Consider the following 27,053-nt stretch of genomic DNA (forward strand, 5'->3'; position numbering starts at 1 on the left):
ATTTCGTCAATATGTAATTTTTATGCAAATTTAAACAATTTATATTCCCGAAAGTATATAGGCCTAATGTTATATGAATAATTCACAAATGGTTTCCATTTTAGTTTAATTTTAATCATTTAATGGAACTCACACTTACATGTAAAATAGGTAATATTCCCACACTAGCTTTCTCCATAAATTAGACAGCGGTGTACTTAATACCTAACACGTATTTTCAAGCTATTTCTTCGTTTTTTAATTAGATTCGTAAATAAATTTATCAACGTGACCAACCAACTTGACAATCTTGTCGACAGATTAATGATCAGTCGGGATCGGGTAGCCAAAGAAAAACAATATTTGTACTCACTGGGTGCAAAATGATAGTCGCCTATTAAAATTAGATCAAACAAGTTAGAATTTTGTTCATGGAACACCAGTGTTCCACATAACATAGCTTAGGAAACCCTGCTTTTTTATAATATTTATTGCTATTCTATCAGTACGATTATAAACTTAAAACACACAGATGAGAAAATAATTATCTTAATATTAAATAAATATACAGAAATTTAGCAAAATATATGATACACTATTGATTTATTCTAATTTTTCAACAGTCAAATGAAACGATCACATAACTATTTAACGTCTGTAACCTAATCGTTTTATTGTTCTGAGACATGATATCGCTGAATTATAGTACCTATCCAGAATACAAATATAATAAAAATAAACTACTGTGAAATTTTCATAATTGAATATTTATAGTAAATTTCGATTGCCCTGAAACATGCCACGTAATATGTCGTTATGTAACATCTCTTGAGTTAAATGAATGACATAAAAGTAAGGTTTGCGGTTTGAGAACTAAGACTAATTAATTGGTGAGTGCACTAAAGTTAATTAGTTATATTCAGCTAGAGAATTACGGTAAATTTGTGCGGGGTGGCAAAAGCCGTTTTGTGTTATGTAATGAACCCAATTTAATTTGTAAAATTACACATTTACTTGTAACATTAAGCATAAATATTTAAAATACAGTATATACATACATACAGATTTATCAGTGTAATCTACTTATTACTACTTATATATTTTTTTATATTATAATATCATTCATATCTTTTTAATATTAAAAAGTTTTATAATACTTTGAAGCTCTAATATAAAGGAGTATATTTTGTACATTAAAATAAAATACACGGTTGCACATGGGTGCGATAAATCCAACCAATAAACATAATGTATGAAAATATGCGCCGTTATAGATGATTTTACTGGTCTATTCAGTTTCTTAAATTCACAGTATGTAGAGTGTATTTATATTATATCTATATCTTGTATTTATATGGCCCAGCTTATGGCCATGGTCATAAATTGTGCGAGTGGCGCGATCATAAAATTGTTCGCGAACGGTTGCTGAACCCAACTTTACTGCTGAATAAGGTTTTCCGTCACTTTCACGCTCTCCACAGTAAACAATTAATACAGAGACATATGCTATAAATTAAATTATTATAAGAACCACTCAGATTCCCTTGTAACACTTTAAGTTAGTCGGAGTTAAATAAATAATATAAGTCTGGTTTTATAAAATTAAATTATATTTTTCCCACAGGTGATAAACGTCTGAGTGGATTTTAAACATTTATAAAATACAGTTAAAAACTTTTAATAATTAGATTAATACTATTTTTTTAAATTATATATTATAAATAAATTTGGCTTTTGTATAAATGATTCTCTCAATTAACTTATATGCAGTCTTATTTCAATATTTTATCTATGTCACCAAATCCCAGACAAAAAATGAATATTATGTGCATTCTTAATTAAAACTTAACAATAACTTTACTAATAATACTATAAGCTAAATTCCATATATTGCTGTTTTATGTAAGTCATGGTTTCCCAAACTATGTTCCGCGGAACACCAGTGTTCCGCGGATCCAAAATAGGTGTTCCGCGGAGCCTAAATAGATATTTCACAAAAATTTAGAGTAGATTAAAAAAAAATGTAAGTCTTGCTAATACATAAAATTTGTTCATAAATCTGATAAAAAAGCTTGAAAATATGTGTTAAATATTCAACATTGATGTGTATAAAATCTGGAGGGAAAAGTTTCATAAGTCGGTGTTGTTTTTTTTAACTTTAAAATTTGATCGTATTTAAACAATATTTTTTTTGTTAATTAATCTCACGATATTAGTGCTTGTTATACGAATTTTATTTATGTGACTACATATGCTACTAGCAGTCACTGTATTTTGCATAGGCATGCACTGTTGTCTAAAAAAATTTCCACAAATTTAAAAAATGTTATGAAGTAGCCGTAAAAATGATAAACTATGTAAAATCTAGACCACTTCAATCCAGATTATTTAAAATTTTGTGCGATGAAATGGGTAGTCAACATGAAGCACTTTTATTACATACTGAAGTGAGATGGCTATCCAGAGGAAAAGTGCTATTAATAAGACTTTATGAACTTCGAAATGAATTATTAGTCTTCTTGAAAACACAAAATAATTTGCAACATCATTTTATAAAATTTTTAACAAATCCTTCCTGGTTGATACGTCTGCATATCTGGCGGATATTTTTACAAAGTGAAATGATGTTAACTTATAATTACAAGAAAAAAGTATTACAATTTTTAATATGAGATAAAATTGAATCTTTTGATAAAAAAATACAATTTCAGATTTTATCGGTTGAATCTAATAATTCTGATTGTTTTCCTGTCTTGGATATGAATGTTTAAATGAATTGAATTTTCAAGTAGATAAAAAAGTTTCACAAGTATTTTTAAAACACCTATATTACTTGAAAATAACTCTTTCGGAATATTTTCCGAAAACTAGTAAGGACGATTCCTGGGTTCGGAATCCATTTTCCGTAACAGTAAAACCAGTGGGCTTAAGGGATTATGAGAATTTAGTTAATGATTCTGATTGGAAAAGAAAATATCAGCCATTAAATAATTTCTGGGCGAGTCTGACTGAAGAGTTCCCCAAGGTGTCAAAACAAGTTCTGGTTTGTTTACTTCCGTTTTTCACGACGTATTTATGCGAAGTGGGATTTTTTAAGTATATTGCAACAAAAACAAAATACAGAAATATACTCCACGCCACGCAGATATGAAAATACAACTAACCAAAATTGTGCCTGATATAAAAAAAATTGTTATTTAAAAACCCAAATACATCAGTCAATAGGAGTTTTATTTATTTGTATTTTTATGTTTATTAAATAAATTTAATAACATTTCTTTAATAACATGTTTTATTTTATTATGAATTAGCCATCCTAAAAAATAAGCTAAGTGTTCCGCCAAAATTTTCGGATTTGCCAAGTGTTCCGTCGCTGAAAAAGTTTGGGAAACCCTGATGTAAGTTATAATAATACAGATTATTATTTTTTGCGTATTTTTACTTATTTATAGTGTATATTTTTTTTATACCCTATTTGAGATAATTTATCTCGGTACTTATTTTTATTTAAAAGCAGACATTTCGCAGGGAATTTCATATCAAATTAGACAAATAAAAACCAAATGGTTAGTCACGTGATAAAACATTAATTTATGATTTGATTATTTCCACGACGTCGATGTTTGTTAACTCGATTGTCGGTACCAATATTTGTGCGCTGAATCACATTAATCATTGTATTACCGGAATATAATAGAATTCTTGCTTGAAATATAACATGTAGATAATATGTAACTGGATGATTTTCGTATAATATATTATTTTTTTTTAAATTCATACACCGTTCAAAGCTTCAGTTGTTTCGAACCCAAATTATATCGATTTATAAGCTGGGCCGGTTGATTGAAAGCTTATCCCAATAGCAAAAGACGAACCAAATCAACATTCACAACACGTGCTAGCTTTACATACTCCACAGATGCCCTTTTCATATGAAATTGGCGCGTGTCATCATCGTTCATCGGTTACTTTGACGAGACGCATCTCATGGGAATGGGCCATATGACGGTGAATTACGCACGGCACACTTGCTAGGAGGCTCCCGGGACGGTTCTAATTTATCGCCTGTCATATTTTCCCGAGTTTTCCGCTGAAGGCTATGGGTTAATCACGGCATGTGGGCGCTGAAATCAGGAAACTATACGTATACGGCACGACTCGAATATTATTTGCACACTTGACGAATTCACACGCCTGAATCCGCGCCCGACATGCTCCCGGGACTCGAGGGTAAATTGAAACATATTCGTGTGTGATACAACACAAACACGGAGGGTTAAATAACTGAAGGGCATTGGGAGCTTTAATGGTTTTGTTACATGGGACAGAAAAGTGAAAGATATGATTGTATGACATGACATTTTAACCAGTGATATATTCTGTAGGATGCGACAAAGTTATCAGTTATCATTGTGCTTTAATTACAGTAGCAGAGACTGATATAATATTCAGTGCCGTGCTAATGCTAGATCAACAGTCAAAGCATTGATTTTAATGCACTGAATGCATTTGTGGGGGACTGATTTAATTGACCATAAGTTTGGTGATGAGTGGCATATTTAGTACAAAGATATTTTTCTATCCCACCGATATACTATAAAGCATTTTTTGTTCGCACTGATTCACTGTATGCTAAAAAACATTTGCTCCACTGACTTTAGAGCAATTCACACATTCATCAATGCCAATGTCATTCACACATTCATCAATGCCAATGTCTCCGTTTCTCTTCTTAGTTGAATTTTGCAATTATAAATTGATAGAGGGAACGCGGTGCTTTCGCATGCTCCCATCAGATTTTTTATAGCAGAGCATAGAGCAGCGTACGCCACAGCTTCTATTTTTTATCCAAAAAACACGCACACTGAACTAATACAATAATATATTATGAGTTTACAAGCAGCTACTGTGATATTATATATTATTGCTTAATTTTTTTGTGCGAAATGGGCCAAAATATTTACATTTATAGTCGGATGTGATATAGACGAAAAATTGTCTGAATTTGGACGGCTGTAGAGCAGCCTGGTACAAATCCGCATTGATATTTTTCCACAATCGAGGAGGCAAAAGAAGTTAGATCTAAATCTAAGTCATCCACAATATATGATCACAGTTAGTTTCCTGGTTCAGAGCTACTGATACCTGGGCTCTTCCGGCATCACTATCTTTTTTTGGAAATAAACTACTAAATGGTAGTACTATGAAGATTAATTTATTTTGCCACAAGTTCGGCATTCTGGCAACACTGACGTGTCGGCGACCACTATCACAGCGGCCAACCTGTGCCATTTGTCCATCAAACTTTAAGAGAATCATAGACTAAATAAAAATCAACTGCTTCAACACGACTATGCACCAGCTCACACCACAGCATGTGGCATATATTTTACAGATCTTACTTGTACCACAACTCATAATTCTCTAATTGAATATAATTTTAACAATTTATTTTAACGTCAGTTAAAATTAAAAATAACTACAATTAAAACAAAAAACGTATATTAAAAATAAATATATTGGATAAATATTTAACATATTCTTTCGATTAAGCATAAGTTAACTTTTATTTATATTGAAAGTTTTGAATTTAAACATCGTTAAATCTGCTTTTTATTTTTGATTTGTTTTAAAACATGAAAATTTTATTCTAGTCAAAATAAGCTTTGTTGCTTTTTTAGGCTTTACAATTTTTTTTGGCTCGTTATGTTTATTAAACCTTTTTTCGAAAAGAAAAACAACGTTACAGTATACTTTTAATTTAAAAAAATTAATTGAAAGTATCAATTGATGTAAGTTAAGAAAAAAATCTTTTTGGCGAATTTAATTAAATTTAGGTATATTTTTATATCAAATATATTTTAAAAATCAAATAAAAAAAAAATACAATATTCGATCCATTTAAATTTGTTTTTCATACAAATTTATCGTGAGCAATTTAAAATGTATAAATAGTGCAATGGTATATTGATATTGTTATTATGATATAATTTTATTATTCATTAAATATATATATTTATATATATATATATATATATATATATTTATATATATATATATATATATATATATATATATATATATATATATATATATTTTTTTTATCCAAAAAACACGCACACTGAACTAATACAATAATATATTATGAGTTTACAAGCAGCTACTGTGATATTATATATTATTGCTTACTTTTTTTGTGCGAAATGGGCCAAAATATTTACATTTATAGTCGGATGTGATATAGACGAAAAATTGTCTGAATTTGGACGGCTGTAGAGCAGCCTGGTACAAATCCGCATTGATATTTTTCCACAATCGAGGAGGCAAAAGAAGTTAGATCTAAATCTAAGTCATCCACAATATATGACCACAGTTAGTTTTTATATATATATATATATATATATATATATATATATATATATATATATATATATATATATATATATATATATATATATATATATATATATATATATATATATATATATATATATATATATATATATATATATATATATATATATATATATATATATATATATATGTGATTAATTTGAAATTTATGTCAAATGGTCAAACTATCCAATTAATTTCAGTTTGCTTATAACCGATGAACCGGCTTTTCTTGGGAACATTGAATAATTTAATAACTTGCTGGAAATATTACAATATTATTCGTAATACCTAATACAATTAGATTGCCCCTTTGCGCTGTTGCGAGAAATTCAATAACGAGCTTTCCTTTAATATTTATTAACATTCAATATTATTATAAAAATAATATAAATATCAAATTTCAACAATTTCATTATGTTTGAACGTAATATTAAATTTTAATCAAATATAATGGTGACTAAATTATTTAAAAGTGAACTGTGACATTTTATTGTTTTTTGTAATGACTTGAAAATATTTCGTATTACACCAACGTTTCTTGTTAATGTCTAACCAGAAGAAAAATGTTATCTCATTATTGGTTGCTCTTTGGCGATTCTTCGTCCATAAATACATCAATTAATCTTTTATTTCCTTCTGGAAAACCCACGAGTGTAACATTGAACCGGTAGAGAATCTCACTAAATCCCTCCATATTTATTCGTTACTGTTATATGTGTATTTTTTGCATTATAAACATTAGTTACGATTGAAAAGCTTACTCATACATGTGAAATATTGCATTAAAGAAATATTGTATAATAAAATGTGTGTGTGTTATTTAGGAACACATAAAATTAATTTATTATATAGCTACAGCTATAAATACATCTGACTTTATTGCGTTGGTTTAATATACGCTAAAAGTTTTAAGTAACAGTATTACAATATATATATATATATATATATATATATATATATATATATATATATATATATATATATATATTTTTCAGAAAATACACATTATCATTTTTTTAGAGTAAAATCTAACAATCTATATCAGCTTTTTGGCATTTATATCATTGGAACTCCTTTGTTGCATAGAAATTCTCAAGTAACAAGTTCAACAATATAACTGATAAATGAGTACCAGGTGAGTTGTTAAATTGTTGGACGTTCAAAAAGTTTGGAAACGAGCATGTTTACACTCAATATGGCCAATTAGAAAGCCACAGCATGGACTATTACTTTAGTTTTAACTGAGTAAGAGCCATGGTAATCATTTAGGGTCGTAAAATAGGTTTAATAAATAGCTTAACTCCTTAAACAAAATTAAAATGATGATTCTATAAATATTAAAACAAGTATTTTATAATTATTTTTAAAAAGAAAGAATGTGAAGATAAATAACAGGTGAATAACTGAAAACTCGATGGCGTTTAAAGGGTTAATATGGTCAATGATAATTGGATAAAGGAAAGAGTAACGAAACTAGTTGATGACGATGCAATAAAGATTTACATTTCATGAAGTATCACTGCATACTACATCAATAAAATGGATAATATTATAAACGTAACAAAATAAATTTATTTAAAATTAAAAGCATTAAATCACCATTAATTTTAAGTTTTCAAATCCTCTGAAAACGTGTTATGGATGCACTGTGTACTGTACTGCAGTAACCTTATTATGTCATGAACTCAAAAGCAAAACCTACACTTGAACTGAAAAATGAGTGATTTAGCATTTTTAGTGCATATCATTACTTATTTTGATCTCTTAGATAAGTAGCAGTTAACGAATTAAATGTTTCAAATATCGTCGGCATTGAAAATTAAACTAAAATTGCGCATATCTGAGAATAAAAACAATAACTTTATTTACTTTAAAATACTGTCAGAACAAAAATATAAGGCTTTTGTTGCTATTTTATCACATGAGTTATTGTAGAAAACAGCAACTGAATTTTACTATATTTGCTACTCTATTCTCAGTTTATATTGACACATTGTCTGCGAACTTGTAAATATAATGTATAGATTTGTAATCAGGCATTTAATGTTGAGAACTATTTATTTAATTGTCTGTATTAGACTTTTATACATTTATAACTGCATAATGAAAAATACCCATGCGCTCTAAGAATATGCTCTTTTTATGATGACTCTTTTGACGAGAATGTTTATTTTTTTTCGTATGAAGCACATTAAAGGTTAAATTAAAACAAACAATTTAGATGAGCATCTTAAACGTAACTTTCACTGTTAAATCAGATATTGATACACTGATATCGAAAAAAATATATTGATACACTGATATTGAACACTGCTGATATATAGCTTTAAAACCCTAATTTGATTAAAAGCACACACACATGTTTGAAATTGTAATATTTATTTTAAATATTTTTTTATTTCAATCTAATCCTTGAAAACTTATGTAAACTTTTTACATATCTTTATAATATGAAAAACAGATAGAGCTTTCAAATAGTTTTAATTTAGTGAGTTGTGTAATAATCAGGTATTGCAATTACAATTAACTTATTACTAGAATGTAAGAAATAAATAAGTACATCATAAAAAGAATATAACTTATATAAGGCTTAGTAAAAATATTTAAGAAAGTTTTATTCATATGGATAATTTAACTAATTTTATTATGCAAATCCAAACTCAAGAAATGGCTATACATTATAATAAATCTTGTTATAATTTTGATTAAGCTGATATAAATTTCTTTTAAAACTTAATATTTATTAAGTTATTCGAAAAAGTAATGTCTATTTATTTTTTATATAGTATGTATATATATATAAGTATATCGTGTTAAATAAGAATAAAAAAATAAAAAGTTAAAATGCGTATCGCAGGATCTCTGATACGCGCAGTTTTATTTTTAACTCGTAATGATTTAATAAAAGCAAACGTTCTACAATAATTTTGTTTAATTTTTTTATGATCCTTGTTGGAGCTCCTTACAAATATATTATTTTATTTAAATTATCATTTTTGTTGCGTTATCCATCGTGCTTTTTTACTATCGCGCATTGTAGAACTTTATGCTATACTAAAGCAGTGATGTCCAAGTGAAATGGTTTACTGAATTTTTAATATTCACAGATATTTTCGACGTCATCACCGTAATTGATTATTCAAATTGTCATCTGTCAATATATTACAACTCTTTATTTTTTTTAATTTGATTTAAAATATCTTTAATTTTAAGAAAAAAAATTTACACATATAAATTGCAGCTATAATGCACATCGTCAATTTTTTTTAATTAGAGAATATATCAATTCAGAAATATTTTTTATTAAATTGAACTTTGTCATTGGCCTAAGATATATCTGCAAATTTGTTGAAGCTGTTTCCACAATAATATAAAATTGACATAAAAAATATTAAACATATTCTCGTAATTCTTTAAATATAAAAATTTGATAAAGTTTGAGTTTTGCTATGAATACTTTTTTTGCAAATATTTCAATAACAATCTGTAATCAATTTGTTTTTATATAGCTGCTTGTTAAGTTCGTTTAATTTCATTGTGATGCGTGTAAGGAATCCAAAAGCCATTATTCATCGTGAAGTTTAGAAACATTTTGGTAATTTTTATAATTAAATTTTTAATTTTTTTCCTTAAATTCCGAAATCTTTCTATGCATTTTCCGCGATCGAATTTTTAAGTAAAAAGTTAATCGCTGTACTCAGAAAATTTTGAAACTGACGATGCTTCAAAAATCGTTTTTTAATTTTTAACAACAATTGCCATCACATACATTTTCAAGGTGCAAAAAACAATGGCAAATAAAAAGCTCCGCAGATTTAAAATTTTCTAATATGACATCTCTATACTAAAGAATTAATTTAACAGTTTCAATATTCTTGCCGATCTTCTGTGGTAATCCCAGTAAAATTTGTTAATTTCAGTCTATGGTCATGCATGTGTTTTATTTTATATTTTTTCTAGTAGATGTATTTTTGAAACTCATAACATCGAGACATTTTTCAGTCACATTTATTTTACAATCCACGCCTCGAATAAAAATATCAAGTCGAGCCGTATCCTTAATATGTTGTTTCATCCAAAGCCAGTGAGAAATACACAATCTTTCTTGAAACATGTTCAACGTTAAACGAGTTTTATTTGAAATCTTATCTATTCGTCATGCTATAGTTTGATGTGATAGACTGATTTGACTCAAAATCTAGACTTTTTCTAGAGAAAGTTGTTTTCCTGCAGCTATAATGCATTCTTTTATATATCCACTAACATAAAATGGCTTCAGTTTTTCCCAATAATATATGATATTCGTATTCTGACATTGATGATGGTGTTCAATCGAACTATTTGTTCATGAAATATGTTTTGTACTACAGTCAGACTTTCCTTAAGTATTTGTACACTTTCTATTTGTCGCAAATATATTTTCTTAAATCATATTTTTTTTTCATAATGTCTTCTTAAATTGTATGAATATAATATTAAAGCAGAGTCATGATAAATTAAACATTTAGCTTTGGCTTTTATCTGAACGAAAAATAAATGTTCTTGCTCTTTCAGTTTGTCTCCACAAGGATTAAAAATGCTGTTTTATATTTTTTCAATTGTAAAAAGTAATAAACTACTAAGTAAAAGATCAGAAATCTGTTACTCAGACCATGTCATAAAACAGTTTATACACATATATTTTTAAGTGCACATTTTGAAGACGAAAATAACAATTTTACGAATTTTTATTCTTCTTTGAATATTTATTTTGTGCCGTTTACTGGGCCGCACAAAAGCATTGAGTGAGCCGCCTGCGGCTCGCGGGCCTTGGGTTGAACATCACTGTAAAAAATGATTTTGCAATTTTCTTAGATGTAGTAATTCAATGAATATTTTTATGATATTATTATGGGTTATATTCTATTATATATCAAAAAAGTAGCTCGCTTTCAAATAGGCAACAATAAGGAGCATCAAAAACGTTTTCAATTTATGTCACTTATACTTCCATTTGAACCAAGGCTCTTAAATCAAATCAATTTGCGCGCAAAAAACACTGTATGGTATAGTGAAAAAATATTATATGTTAGGGGTTGAATACTGGGAACTAAAAATCACATTCGCAAAATATTGTGATTGATTACTGTTAAACAAAGAATGTCATAATATGAGCTTCTAAATAAATAAAAAGTACTTAAGTTTTTTTCTATTACTATCTGTAGCATTAAAATCTGTTATGGCGGTACTTATTTAAACGTTTACTGTGTCAATTATTATATCGTCTCAACCTTAAAACAGAGCTGTAGTGTAATATTTAATTGCGTATACCCTTTGGTTAATGTAGCGTAAATATGTGCATCTATCGCACCGCAAACTCACTGCTAAATTTACGACCACGGCACTGCTTTAAAATTAACTATAAAATCGATATTTTCCTGCTGGTTTTATTTTTGAAATACTTAAAAATAACTAGAGTCGGTAACTTTTCAGTTATCTATGCAAATGTAGGATATTTTACTCATTAACTAATATTTTTCTCAAAAAAGGGACATATATTATAAAGAAAATCTCCAAATCTTGTAATTAATATTCAAATTTATATTTGATTAAAAAGCGCAGAGGCATACTAGGCCGCGCAATGCAATTTTTATGTTATATTTTGTATTTAAAATTTACCGAAAAATACATATTTCTATATTTTTAAAATACATTTTTTGTTATTCATAATCTATTAATCTAAACGTACTGTTTTTTGGCTTTTTATTAGGATTTTTATTATATCCATAGTTTCGTGGATAACATTATAATATATCTAACTATTCATAATAATATTAACTGAATATTTATTCAAGTCTTTGTGATTTTATTTATATAAAGAATTTTATTGCATTAAGTTTTATAGACAAAATAAAGCGATATCGTCTTACTTGGCTTGGAAAATTTATTCTTTGCTAAAATTATATGGTATATGCATAGAGATTAATTAGTCTTATATTTTTCATATATATTACTTGTATTTGCATTTAATAATTTATCCTTCATATTGTACTACTTGTATTTGGTATTCACAATACATTGTTAATTTTTTTGAACATAGAATTAGAACATAGAATTTGATAAAAAATATGTATTATAATAATACATTTATGATATTCTCTGGGCTGAAATAGCTCATTATGCATAAAATATTTTTTTATATCTTGTATTAAGGACCTAGTTTAATTTGCATTTATCATCACGATATTTATCCATGAGATTAAGAAAATCTAGATAACCCAAGTCTGTGATGATTGAACAGAATTATAATTGCTTAATAATTACAAATTTTGATTTTTCAGACACGATACTAAAACGTCAGGGTCTATATGGGATTTGAACATGGATCTTTCGGGTAATAGTCACCGACTTAAACTATTCGTCTATCGTGCTGGTTTATGATGATTTATAAATTTTGCGATTTTAATTTTAACCCTTTGAACGCGTAAATCGACTAAAGTCGCCCAATTGATTTTTTTATCTCTTTACGCAAAAATCAGTAAAAAAAATGCTTTTTCAGAAAAACTTTTTTTATGAATAAACATAATATATCATTTTAAATAGGTAAAAATAAAAAAATCAGAACAATTAAACACAAAATTATCCAGGTAAAATTTGCATTTTAAAAAAAAAAAATTTAATATTTATTTTTGATTAACGCGTCCAAAGAGTTAAAAAGGTTTTTTAAATATTTAATACAACAATAAAATATATCGTCTAACTTAGCGTGATAATTTAGTTTGTTGCTTAAAGTGTGTAATATTTTATTAATTTATAGTTTGTAGGTTGTGTATTTATTATACCCATGTCACCGATAAATATGTATTTCTATATATTTTTTAATTTTATTTTGCCAATTTATAATCTGTAAATTTCGGCTCCTTGCTATTAGTTAAGAAAATTAATTTGTTAGTAAAATTTTATGTATTAACATTTGTGTAGTCTTTATGTGGAAAAAAAATACACGCGAAAATTTGCTGAAAAATATATATTTCTATATATTATTAATACTTTCTGGCTATTGTTTTTCAACTCCTCGCTATATTTTATTTAATTATGACGTTTATTATATTTAAAAAGTTTTATTGGCAATATCGAAATATATTGTCTAACTTAGCGCGGTATTAAAAGTTTGGGAGAAATAATTCGGTTCTTTGAGCCATTCTGTATATGTATTACTATTGCATATGACACTGCGCAACTTTGGTTTCGCGCTAGATAATGAATGAAAATTACATAATGCGTCAACGGCGGGGGTCTCATAATCAATCAGGGGTGGTTACTAACCTTTCCTCATCCCTCGGCTCCTCTCAGTGCGACTTGGGGCTCTCGGCCTGGGCCTTCGCTACCGAGGGGGCTTGCCCGCGGGCCACTCTTATCATTTGTCAACTGAGACACCGATATATCATCAATCACACAAACGATTACGATGAACACATGTATTATTATTTATTTATTTAGAACGCACAATTTTCAATCACATATTCAATGCAGTGTGCAACGTCCTTGGCTCGAAAGGGTGCAGTTGAAAATTTCAGGTCAGGGTCTTTATATTTTTAGACGTGTGATTATTTTTAGGTTTGTTTTGCTTTAGCGCGTTTGGCGCGCGCGCGACTTTACGAATGACTCGAGCGTAGTGCCGTCCGCGCCGGGTTAATTCGCGGCGGTGGTGGGGGGTGAGCGTGAGCGTGTGGGTTGGGTGCGTGCGAGTTGTGCGTGCGCGGGCTAGGGTTGCCGACGAGTGATTGCCAGGGTTGCCGACGCGAGCGGCCGTTCGCGCGACGCGCGGTCACCGAGTGGCGTGGCGCGCGAATACGAGCGGCGCGCATGCGCATTTGCACGATCGATGGTGAGCGTGTGTGAGTGAGCGCGGATTAGCCCCTCGGATTTGGCCGGGGACCGACACATGCAACTGCACGCCTCCGCGCCACATCTTGGATCTCTGAATTGGGTCATTGAGCGCTATCGGAGCTACCCCCGCGGTGCTCTCTGATCGAACGGTTGAAAATCGCCGCTTGCGTGTTTTTCAGCGCGCTGATTCATACGTTGGAAAATGCTTGGTAAACAACACCATAACTCGCTAGTACGGGTCGTTCCTTTCAGACAAATAGCACAGGAGCTTAATATTGATGGCTAAGCCTCGATTAAGATAAATGGATATTTTTTCTTTTAATGCAGAAGTGGTAGTGAGGTAGGACCAAATTTTCTCCTTATAGAAAAAAAATATTTTACTTTTCTTAATTGTATAAATATAAGATTTACAAATTAATCTATTTATACTTCTAACTCAGACAATATAATAAACTTGACAATTTATCACAAAAAATAAGTCAAAACAAATACAAATAAAATAATTAAAAAACTATTATTTAATCATGTTTGTACAGCATAAGTAGAAAACTGCCATTGGCTACATTTAATAGTTACGTATATTTTATATTTATTCCTTGTATGTAACAAGTATAAATATTAAAATAATAATTTTAATCTGTAGCAATTCATACTCAACGGGACACGTGCGTCTGAAGTCTCGCGAGCGGTGTCCACAGACCTAGCAGTCATCGAGACGTACGCCCGGACGTACAACGGGGTATACAACGCGGCACTAAGCCGGACTAGAAATATTCGACTTTGCTACGCCTCGACGTTCGGACTACTACTTCTCCTCTTACGCTTTCTTACGCTTCACCTTTAAGACACATGCTCGAGAACAAATACAGATGACATTAAAAAGGGCCTACCGACACAACCGAAGATCTACCACTTAACACATTATACTATTTTTAATCATTTATTTTTCATTAGTATTTTAATGGACTTACACGTTTTATATCTATCAAGTCATAGATAAATTTCAAATATAGCAAAATTATTTTAGTGCGGAAAGATAGGGAAAATCTGCTGAAACAAAGTAAAAAATAAAAACGCCAAAACAGATCTGAAAATTAAGGTTATATAGCACGTCCCCCCAAAAAATAAAAAAAATAATGTTTGACTCATAAACTGTGAAATAAATTTAATCTTAAATTCATACAAGTAGTTAAATTTTCGCCGAATTACCCCAAGAGTCTTAGAACTGAAACCGCACACTGTACATCGGTAACTAATATATCAGCACCATCAGAGGTAATAATTACCTGAAAGATATGAGTTAAAGTCCCATATGGACCCTATCGTGCGCGTGAGATTGAAATTATTGAGTATTTTTTAAAAATACATTTATGCCATTATGTATGAGGGGAAATAGCTTAATATTAGAAAACCTGACTTACCTACCCAATATATTTCCTTCCTCGGTCTCTAACAAAATAAAGTGATGCCGGGAGGCCATTAGTAGCTCTGGACCGGGATACCAACCGTGGCTCAGGTTGAGATTTGGCAGTGGACCATAGTCACTGATGGGAAGCAATTATGCTCAAGTAAGGGTCGCTAATGAGCCGACAGGTAACGGCTTACACACGACCTGAGGAAGCGAGCGGGAGCGCCAAACCCCACGGCCAAAAAAATAAAAAAATACTACTAAGCTTGATTTTATTTAATCATCACGATATTTATCTGTAAGATTAGAAAAAATTAGGTGATGCTTATCTATGATAATCGATCGGAATTATTTTTATATAATAATCACTAATTCCAATCTCCCAGACACGATAAAAAATAAAATAAAAACACTAAGGCTCATATGGGATTTTAACCCAAATCTTGTATGTCTCATCTCACTCGTCTATCGTTCTAGTAAATATGGTATAAATGGTATCGTGATTCAGAACAAGTAAATAAAAAAAATCCTCAATTGGTAATTACCGACCTTAAAGTGCGACACCCGAGCTTTTACATTTGAAGTAGAAAGCGTATTGATACTCCGACGCCAACGGGCGCGTTCTGACACAATACGGCTAAAATTTTGATATACATCTGAGCAAAGCTACTGCGAAACAACAGCTAAGAACTATATACTATATTACTATTATGACGCATTGAAAAAACCTGTCAAGTCATGATTGTCGGATTTGTTATAAAAAATAAAAATTGTACAATATAAAAAATCTACTTCTTTGATTGTTACCACTATTCAAATACACCATGTTAAATTTTAAATCCACACAGAAAAATGGCTAATCAATAAAAAGCAATTTAACTAAAATTAACGTGTATAATACACCTATGGATTATCAAAATATCTAGATTTTACATTATATTCTAAGCTAATGTGGAAATCACAATATGATTTAAATACTTATACCATAAACTATAATGTACTCAAAATTGATCCCAAAGGTACGATTTTTATATTTGACCTTTTATATACACATACGCTTAACTTTTTAAATGGTCCTTTTTTAAATAATTTAATATTTCTTGCTTCTTACACATAATATATGTACATATTTGATTACGAAATATTTGAGATCCTGCTGTGTGTTTTTAATGCTCAAACAAAAAGAAGGTATAAATGTAATTATTTAATATAAACGGAAATTTAATATGAAATATTTTTAAGATAGATTTACAATCTTATACATGAACAGTTTTTTATAAATATTATTTTATTTAGGTTTGTTTATTCATATTGCTTTAGTCGCATCCTATTTTTAAATAAAGTTATAAGGTAGATGAAATCTCATATGCGGTAAATCATATAATAATATTCGTCAAATATGATTAGGTAGTTTTCAGTTATTTCTCTAAATATAGTTTGTCTATGTACTAATTTATATTTTTATAGCACAATAGTTTTTCTCGCTACGAGCCGACAACAAAAAATATCAATAAATATGGATGCTGAGCGCTTCGTATTTGCAGGTGTATTACAACGACATTAATAAAGACAAATATGCTTTTGATGTATCTCATCTTGGTCAGAATGGAGAGAGCTAGTAATAAGCTGACTTTTAAGGTCGATAGCAATCTGATGACTGAAGGCCGGGAGGGAGTCTGTTATCGAATCAAATCTTCGATTTTTAACAAATGTTCTCTGCTGAGGACTAAGCTTTTATATAGAAAATCTGAAAGCGGTGCTAAAATCCTAGCATTATAACTGCTTTATAATTAGGCACTTATATGTAGCGTTCTATGGGTTATTTTTTATGGAATATTTATCTCTTTTAAAGTAGACGCCTTTTCACGATTGCCTATCTGCTTTTATCTTCAGATTTAGCATTGACACACCTTAAGTGGTTTTAAGCAATTATTTTATCCGTTTTAACCGTTATCTCGTGGATGACGGTCTTTGTGTTTTATTGATTGGCTTAATTGCTTTGTAAGTTTCTCACACATGTATGTCTTCAAACATTCCACACTAGCACAGTATAATCAGGGAGTGAAACAAACATAATATTTATAATATTCAAACTTAAAAATATGTATATGTTTTCAATTATTAATTTGTAATGTTTTTTTATGTGCCCTAGGGAGTCGCGATCGCGTTCCTTATTCTTGACCGTGTCGGCACTACGTCAGCACTCATAAACGTTCCTGTTGTATAAGCCATATCGCTTAAAAACATATTCTTAAAAAGCAAAGAAAATACTTTTTTACAGTATTTTTTCAAGAACAGTGTTGTTTTAATGTGATGGTGCTTTGCCCTTAAAATCATACATTTCTAAAAAATATTATTGTTTCAAAGTTTTGAAAATCATTTTTAATCTTAAATAAAAAAGAACAGAGGACTCTGATCTTTTATAAAAAATACTTTAATTAAATTTGCAAATTTTCTTAATCTAGAAGGTATAATAGAAAGTGTTTCTTTACTTTATTAATTTATATAAATTAAATTCATAACCAATATTTAAATATATTTTTCTGCAAATTACTAAATATAATATTTTTTTATAGTATTTTTGTTATATAACCATGAATAAACTGCACAACAACTACTGATTTACGATATATTGCTTAGAAAATATAAAGGTGTCAGTATGCCGGGACAACATAAGGTCTGACATGAAATTGCCTTGGAGAGGATCAAAAGCTTTGTGCTAAAATACATACATGGTATATAATCCTTTATCATTGAGTAACCACGTGTATGATTAACATTGAACATCCTGGAGCTACACCTAAAGAATAATATAATACATATAGTATCTCATCATCATATTTAATTGCTTTTATATATTGTAAATAATATTTGTAAATGTACTTTGTTTTCGATATTATTGGAATACGTGATACTTGAGATTTATAAGTGGACCTTCTAGGAAAACACGTATGTAATATCATATAACAACTTGACATCAATCTATCTATGGGCTATGTATAATAAATATATTTATAGGTGTACATATCGAGCTTAGACATTTTTTTTAATATGAATTCATTATACGAGCAGCAAAAAATAATCAAAATAAGCTTCTTAAGCAATATACTTGTATATAAATAGACTAATTATAAATATTTTTATTAAAAATAAAATTTAAATTTAGAGTAAATAGTGTATTTATTATTCAACTAATAATGGAAACATCGCGTTATTACGTTGTTAATGTATAATTAACTTTTATCATAGTTCGATCTAGTGACCGTTAAGTTGATTTATTACACTTTGCACGTTATACCCAACAGTTTTAATTATTGGGGTTAAGTCATAATTTATATTTTGCTCGCAAAAATACACAGCTGACCCGCAAAACTACCGCCGATAACGTTTCAAGCACGATGCTGGATACATTTTGATGAAAATTCGGGTTTGTCATTCCTGGCAAGAAAACAAAACCTCCTTCCTATGATATACATACACATATGTAGTTTATGTATTCACGAATATTGCTTACCATATAAGGGCGAGCGGCAGGAAAAAACAGTTTACTCTTGATACGTACAATATACATATGAATATAACGGCAAATAAATTACATAGGACAATATTTCATTCATAACAAATGCGAACGCTATTTCATGGGGAAGCCGGGACAATGATGTTAATTAATTATATGACGAAATTTATGACATAATAACGTTTCGGGTAATTTGCGTATTTTTCAAAGAGTCGACACTTCATCACGTCTCATTTTGTTATACGCGGCATTATTTTTAGTAGTTAAATTAAACCGTAATTAGGCGAGGTTGTATAATTGGTTTATGTTTTTACAGCGCACGTGTGAATATTTGCTTACCAAGTATATTTTAGAATGTTTATTCAGGAAAGTTTCGAGTTTCGTTGATAGTTAATGACCTAAGCTTACGCGTACATTAATTTATGTTTTATTTCATACAATATATTGAAAAAGTATATGGGAAGTATTTAGTTTTTTATTTCAAATTCTATCTTTTAAATTAGCAATGATTTTTTATTATTTTTCGAATATATTTAATATCAATCAACTTGTATGAAATTAATAATAATTGTATGTATTTAATAAAATTGCGTTTATAATAAAGTAAAATTCCGTACAAACAATGGTTAGATATTACAAAATAAATGCTATTTTTTAAACTAAATCATTCGTAAAACGCATATTAAAACATTTATTTTTGTAAATAAGTAATTTGTAATAATGAATTGCTTTTCATATTCTCATTTATATAACATTTTATAAATTAGTAAAAAAAAATTTGATTTTAATTTATTAAATAATAGTAAGCTAAAATAATCAGTTTTTCTACTCACAATTATATTAAGCACACACTCAGTTAATTTTGCTTGGTCAGGCGGTGTTTTTTAAAATATCAAACTGATTATGTGCACCAATATACAGATGTAATTCAGGAGTCAGTATCGAGTGGCGGTGTTAAAAGCGAAAGAAACCAGGTCAAACAAAATGTTTGTAGCAGGCCGTTTTTAAATATTTTATGTATAAATATTAGGTAATCCCGAAATATGTAAATGTATTTATTTAAAATTTAAAATTGAACAGTCAGTCGTGCTTTGACTGAGAATATCTTAGTACTAATTATGTTAAATCTGTGTTGGTACACACCTTAACTCAAAATAAATTATGCCCCAAAATTTACAATGGCGGATTTTTTACCAGGTAAACATTATATACAAAATTGTATGTTATGTTTATGTTATTAGTTTATTAAAAAAAAAGATACTGTAAAATAGATACATAAAGAATATTGGAGAGGCTTGAAGACAGGAATGGGTTCTACACGAATTGAGCTAAGAAAACAATCGTTGTATATATGTATAATTATTTTATATATATTGTGAGAATGCAAAGGGACTGTGAATTACAAAACTCTTAAGCCTGGCCAAACAAAAGCAAAAAAGCATCTATTGTGATCAGCTCGATTGTTTGTTCAAGGTCATAAAAAAAGCCCGCACTCGTCCACAGAAGTTAAATAGTTCTACAACGCAACGCATTTCCATGTGGCGAAATTTACGAACTTGGTTGTAAGGTTTTATCTCATCCACCTTATTTTCCAGACCTTGCTCCTTCCGACTAGCATTTATTTCGATCAATGCAACACCTAGATAAAACTAAATAAAAATACAGACGATGTACAAAGAGGTCTTATAAGGGGGGGGGGGGTTAATATTTTGCATCCTACTACAGTTTAATTTGTTGTTGAATATAAATTAAAAAATTTCTAACCATTTAATACATTTTAAAATTTTGATGTTGGTTTATACATTTTTTTAAATTAAATCATAGAGAAAATTGATACTAACAGTCATTGCTAATTTAAAATTTCGATTATTGTAAAAACGAGATTTAAGTTCGACCGCCATACATTTTTTAAATCTGTCAGTTCCCACCCGGAGCTTTTTCTTCTTATCTAATTATTATTGTAAACTAAAGAAAAGATAAGATCGATTAGAGTAGTTGATATAATCGTAAACAATTTTTTGATACTCAAATAATAGCAACCACTTTTAAATGCTCCTAAGAAAGCATGAATTTTTCAAACAACTGGCATGGACCTTTACGCAGCAGTATAAAAAAAGAAGCAATTGTAAAACATTAAAAAATAGTAGTACAAATTTTATTTTTTAACAAAAAAATATCTAAGAAAATTATCGATTAGATTAAAAAAAATCCAAAATGCAGACGATGTGAAAAGATTGAAATATTTTGGGCCTCCAATATTTTAGGATAATATAATTAAAAAGCTCATCTAGAGGTAGGAGAAGGTTATATCTTTTTAAATAAATTATATTTTAAATCATACAAATTAGCACCGTTAAGATTATATGTAAGAGACACTGATTTTGTATATTTTATACGATAGCTAAATAATTTGAAAAAATTATACTCATAAAAGATTTTAAAATAGTTTTTAGGAAAAATACTTTTCTGACACACTGTACCTTTGACCTTTAAGATCACTAAAACAAACTTCTCTGCTATTTTGTTTATTTTGAAAATTTAGGTAATTCAATAAAAAAAATCGAGAAATATTACAATAGAACTAAACGTAAGCTATTACATACATATATCAAACTAATGGTCTATCGTGCTGGTTTACAGTTAAAATTAAAGGAATAAAAATTAAATTCAACCCAAAGACAAATAGTGAAACGAACTAAAATAATGCAAATACCGAACTCGATAACGTAATCCATTTAGAGCTTCTGATGACACGTGCTCGGCAGCATTATGTCTCAATAATTCAGATCACTTCTCAAACACATGTCACGTACTATTATATTTTAATATTGTAACACAATCACGAGTTTGCACCGAAGCACGTTCTGTTCCGTTAGCAGAACAAACAACTCCCCTGCAATGCTGTTCTACTGCATTTTGCGAATATCGAACATTATGTAATGTGCAATATATTTAACGTAACTACGCTCTTTGCATAATATTAATTTTACAGCGGTTCATTGTTTGAACATCGATAGAGTTTAGATGAAACGATAGATTAAGCTATATATTAAGTTGTTTGATTATTTTTCTTAATTTAAAAATGCAGTTTCATACTATTCAAACCAATATTATACATGTTGAAAAATCAACGAAAAGTATATAGGATAATTGAAGAGTAAAATTACAGTGCTAGTAAAAATAATTATTTTCTAGATTAAGGAATAGAAGAGAGATCTTGTGACCAAACAATTATGATAATAATTGTAAATATTGCAGGGACCATCTAGAGACAAGCAATGTTATCATTTAAAATGGCTAGATTGTTTGCTTATGCATTATAATATTTTTTATAAGGCTCCAAGGAAATACATTATGTCCTATCGAGTTGAATTAATATAGCATAAGACCGCTCTAAACTTAATAAATAATGAATTTAAAATCCTATCTTGCCAACTTCTACTCTAATATTTTTTCACACCCCTATAAACATTGCTTGTTTATTGTCAGTCAACAACTATATTCTTAATATGGTACAAGATAAATTTCCTACATGAATTATTACACATCATCGCTACCATCAGCAACTAGTTTCCCTCTGGACGATTAGTTTCACAAATTTTAAACTCAATTATTGCTTTAACTTGTAGTTTAATTAGTTGAAAACGATACAGCCGAAAGTTTCATATTCAGTGTGCGATACGATAACCCAATTTGCACAAAGCTATGTACGTATAATCCAGTTTAGATCCAATTAATTACTATATTGATTATTTTTTAACGTTTAAAAATACTATATAGTAAATAAAATATTTTTACATTATATATCAAGATAAATAATGTAAGGAAAAGTAAATATTCCACGTCAAAGTATTGGAACGTTACCAATATCTGTAAAATATGTGTCGCGTGTTTTATCAAAAGCTAATCTTAAAGAACGTTTGACTTTAATGTTTATCTTCTTTTTAGATTGAAATAAGAAGCCTTCGACATTATTTATTTGCAATATATTTATTGAAGGATCAATGTATTCGTATTCGTTTGATGTATAATAAAATAATAATTGTGTATGTATGTATGTATTATATGTATATAATATTTTTTCTTGGAGGGCTTAGACCCAAATGCCTTAGCAGATGAGCTTTCATATTTAATAATTGTGTACGTGTCCATTGATTTATTGTTGATGTTTACCTGAATTGTAATCGCGAAGCTCATTGATGGTATTGAATATATTTACTTGCTAAATTTTATAATGGAATATTCATAAGCCTAAATATAAAATAGGCACTCAGAAACGTTTTCCAAAATCGTCGACGCTACCGGAAAATTTTCAACTTCGCTTCGAATATTAGCTTACTTGAAAATAGGTTCGTGTAAACACGGTTAGGTTCTTGTTAATAGGGTCATATTAAGCGCGGTGCCGTATAAAAAATTCAAGTGTAAAGTACGTCGCCGAAAAAGCGCATTAAAAATTCACGGTAACAAACCGGCATCGGGAAAGCATCGGTTAAGGGCTTGCCGATGAATAAATTGGGCCGCGGGATCCACTTGGTGACCCCTGGCCGCGTTGATTTTCCTGAGAGCGACCTTTTCCCGCACGAAATTGGCCGTAAAGGTCGCTCGAATTAATTATTCTGTCTTCTGAAGAAAATCGTCACGTGGGCGAAGAGCTTTCCCCGAGGAGTGTATACTGAGAAATATAATAAAAAAAAGTGAAAGACAACAAATGTTTGTAGATACTCATGTTTGAGCTCGAGGAAGGCAAACAAGGATTGTGAGCTGGGTTGAAAAAAAGCCTGGCCGTATTTATAATGGCATGTTGTATGATATATTATATAGTTACCTTACAAACATGCTATGATATTGGTCGTAATTTATGAAATATGTAAATCGGTTCATAGGAGCCATGATAAATGATCAATGTTAGGTAATTATTATGTGTACATATATTCTAGATTGAATGATAAATAATTTGTTGTTGTTTGTCACTATACTAAATAATTAATAAGATAAGCTTTATTTTTAAAATATAGAGATATAATTCATATTTAAAACAATAATCTGTACTTCGTTAAACTAGGAAATGTAACCGATTCGCCTGTTTATTAGGTGACTTTTAAATAGTTGAGAAAAGGGCAGCATAACATTGAATAAAATATTTTTAAAGAACAGCAGTTATGTTCTTACAATACTAATCGATTATTTAAAATATATTTTAACGGAAAAATACAAACTTATAATAGGTAAAAAAAACCTAAATAAATACATTTTAACAAATCATCATCCTATTGAAATTTGTTCTCTTTAACGATCATCCAAGTTTCTGATCAGCAATAATATAAACATAGTATCAACAATAATATACTGTAATATTATAATCACATACTATACATTACATATATTTATATAAAATTCTCGAGAATTTTAGAGAAAATATTAATTTTTATTTCTTGAGAAATGAAAACCATTGAGCTTTTTTTCCATTTTTTTAAACATAAAAAATAACAAGGGTAGCCATTTTTATTTTTGATATGTGCTTTTAAAAATGTATTTAAAGAACTAATGTACTTACTAACGTGTAAATAATATTTTTTTACTATATTATAAGTTATTTTATATTTAAATTACTATGAATAATATAATTTACATGCTTAAATATGTATTGGCAAAAAATTATTGCAAAAATAAAAACAAAAAAGATATTTTATATTTATAAAGATATCTACAATAATACATTTGATTATTATATTAATATACTATATATTAAAAATATATTTTTATCTAGATAAAAATATAGTTAAATTATAAGCTAATATTTAAAAAGTACATTTGTGCTAATTTGGACCTAAAATGTAAGCCAATTCAACAGATACATGTTTCGAGATAATTAACCTCAAAGTTCGTTAATTGTTTGAGATTAAGAACGAGCTAAATGGATGGGTTTATTCTCCGAATTTATCTTTATTATTCGTGAATTTTCGATGTTCATCTGACATAGTTTTACCGCATTGCTATATTATTTATTTCTTTAGATATACTTATTTATAATAAATATGCATTATGGAATCGATTTAATCGATTCTGAAAGTTTGGGAATATTTTTCTACAATAAAAAATGCCCCCTATATAACACCGCCTCATCTGTCGCGTAACTTTTCAGATGTTTACATACATTACTGTCAAGAGTTTATCCTCATATATTTCAAATAAGGTTATAATTTAAACGATGAATTTCTAAGTTTCAAAAGTTTAAAAGCAACATTTGAAAGTTTCTAATGCTTCTTCGCCGCATACAAAATAATGAATAAGTTCGCATTGCGAGCACACGATTCGATTTTATATATGTATTTATATGTACATACCTATGTATGTAGTTTTATTTCCTATTTTTAAACCAGATAGCAAGAGAGTAATAGATGAACAGTAAATTGAGAAATGGCCAAGGTCTTAATGCTCGCGGAAAAGTGGAAAGAAAATGAGATAAATGTGTATTGTGTCGAGGTCGAGAATGTAGAGACTTGAACCTAGACCCCGAGGAATAATAATTTTACAAGCTTAGCCGCAAAGCAATCGGCCAGTTATTAATATAGGATATGTACATTACGTAATTTGTAATATAGTTCTATATATATATATATATATATATATATATATATATATATATTGTGTAGCTTGTATTTAATTAAATATTTGCGATCAATATTTTGATTGCATTAATTATACGTTTTTAAAATAATAAATTGATTAAGAAGTAAATGTTATTTAAATACCATAACCTAATTATGCACAGCTGGGTAAAATTCATTTTTGAGGAATTAAAAAGCGTAATTTACAAAGGATAATTGCTTTATAAATTGTACGCCTTTTTTGGGATGTTTATATTCATAGCAAAATTGTTATTTACATTAGTTTGTGAATTATAAAAATTATGTTTAAAGAATGTGAAATATTTTTTAATGAGTCATTTTAAATTAAACATAAAAGATAATCTAACATTTAAATTATTGCTATAAATATCGTAAAATAGCTGCTTTATTTTATCATTATAGAATTTATTACATATTAATTTGTTTTTACTCTAAAGTCAAACATGATACTGAATTAATATTAGTAAATTTTATATAAAGTCAATGCCTATCCTTATTTATTATACAAGAGATAATGCTCAATCGCAATAACGTTGTATTTGCTTGGGTGTTTAAAATGGTTGTGACATTTATAATTCTGGCAAGTTCGTTTTTACTGAAACTTGCTTCTGATAATAGCAATGAAAAAAATAGGATGAATATAGCAATACAAATCATGGCGTTCTAGTGACAACACATCACATATTGTACAGAACTCTCATTTATGAAATAGTAATTAAATATTATTCTAACCTGTGCTTTGATTACCAAATTGATTTAGCTCTATGGTAAATATGAGTGTTATCTCGGTATTACGAATTAATTCCATAATAAATATTTTCTCGACTTGACATCCCTAGTACATGTATATAGATGTTTAATATAAAATATTAAATCTGATTTTGCATGAAGCGTATCGCACACCACAATATAAACAACAAAATAACACCAGACTACGTAATCCTTTGTCCCAGACTCTCAAAATAATTACAGAGCTTCCCTTTGGGCGGTATCTCTGCCCAACAAACGTGTCCTGGGTCTGCAACTCAAACAAACCACATTTGAGCACTCGTCGGACATTGCGACTTTTGACGCAAAAATCTCCCCCTTCTCGAGCGTGAAATGGGTCGATTTTAAGATAATACAACGAAGTCGTTTTCAGTAAAGAAGGAAACTCGTTAAACAACCGATATAAACTTTATTAATTGAATTAGCCGGCAAAATGGAAGCGGCCGATTACCAAACGTCTGATGAACTTCGAGCCTCGATAATTGAC

At 29.0% G+C, this 27,053-nt stretch overlaps 1 protein-coding gene across 1 annotated transcript in view; it reads right to left on the reverse strand.

The window, feature by feature from the left end:
• The window catches only part of LOC148236914 (uncharacterized), an 82,177-nt gene extending 68,011 nt beyond the window's left edge, over positions 1-14,166 (reverse strand). The window contains exon 1 of the mRNA XM_088182211.1: positions 13,681-14,166. Within this exon, the coding sequence (XP_088038337.1) occupies positions 13,681-13,690 (10 nt within the window). The 5' untranslated portion in view covers positions 13,691-14,166. The remainder of the gene's footprint in view (positions 1-13,680) is intronic.
• Positions 14,167-27,053: the final 12,887 nt, after the last annotated feature.

This window comes from Plectrocnemia conspersa, unplaced genomic scaffold, assembly GCF_051122295.1.
Source record: "Plectrocnemia conspersa isolate PC_06_02 unplaced genomic scaffold, ASM5112229v1 ptg000003l, whole genome shotgun sequence".
NCBI lineage: Eukaryota > Metazoa > Arthropoda > Insecta > Trichoptera > Polycentropodidae > Plectrocnemia > Plectrocnemia conspersa.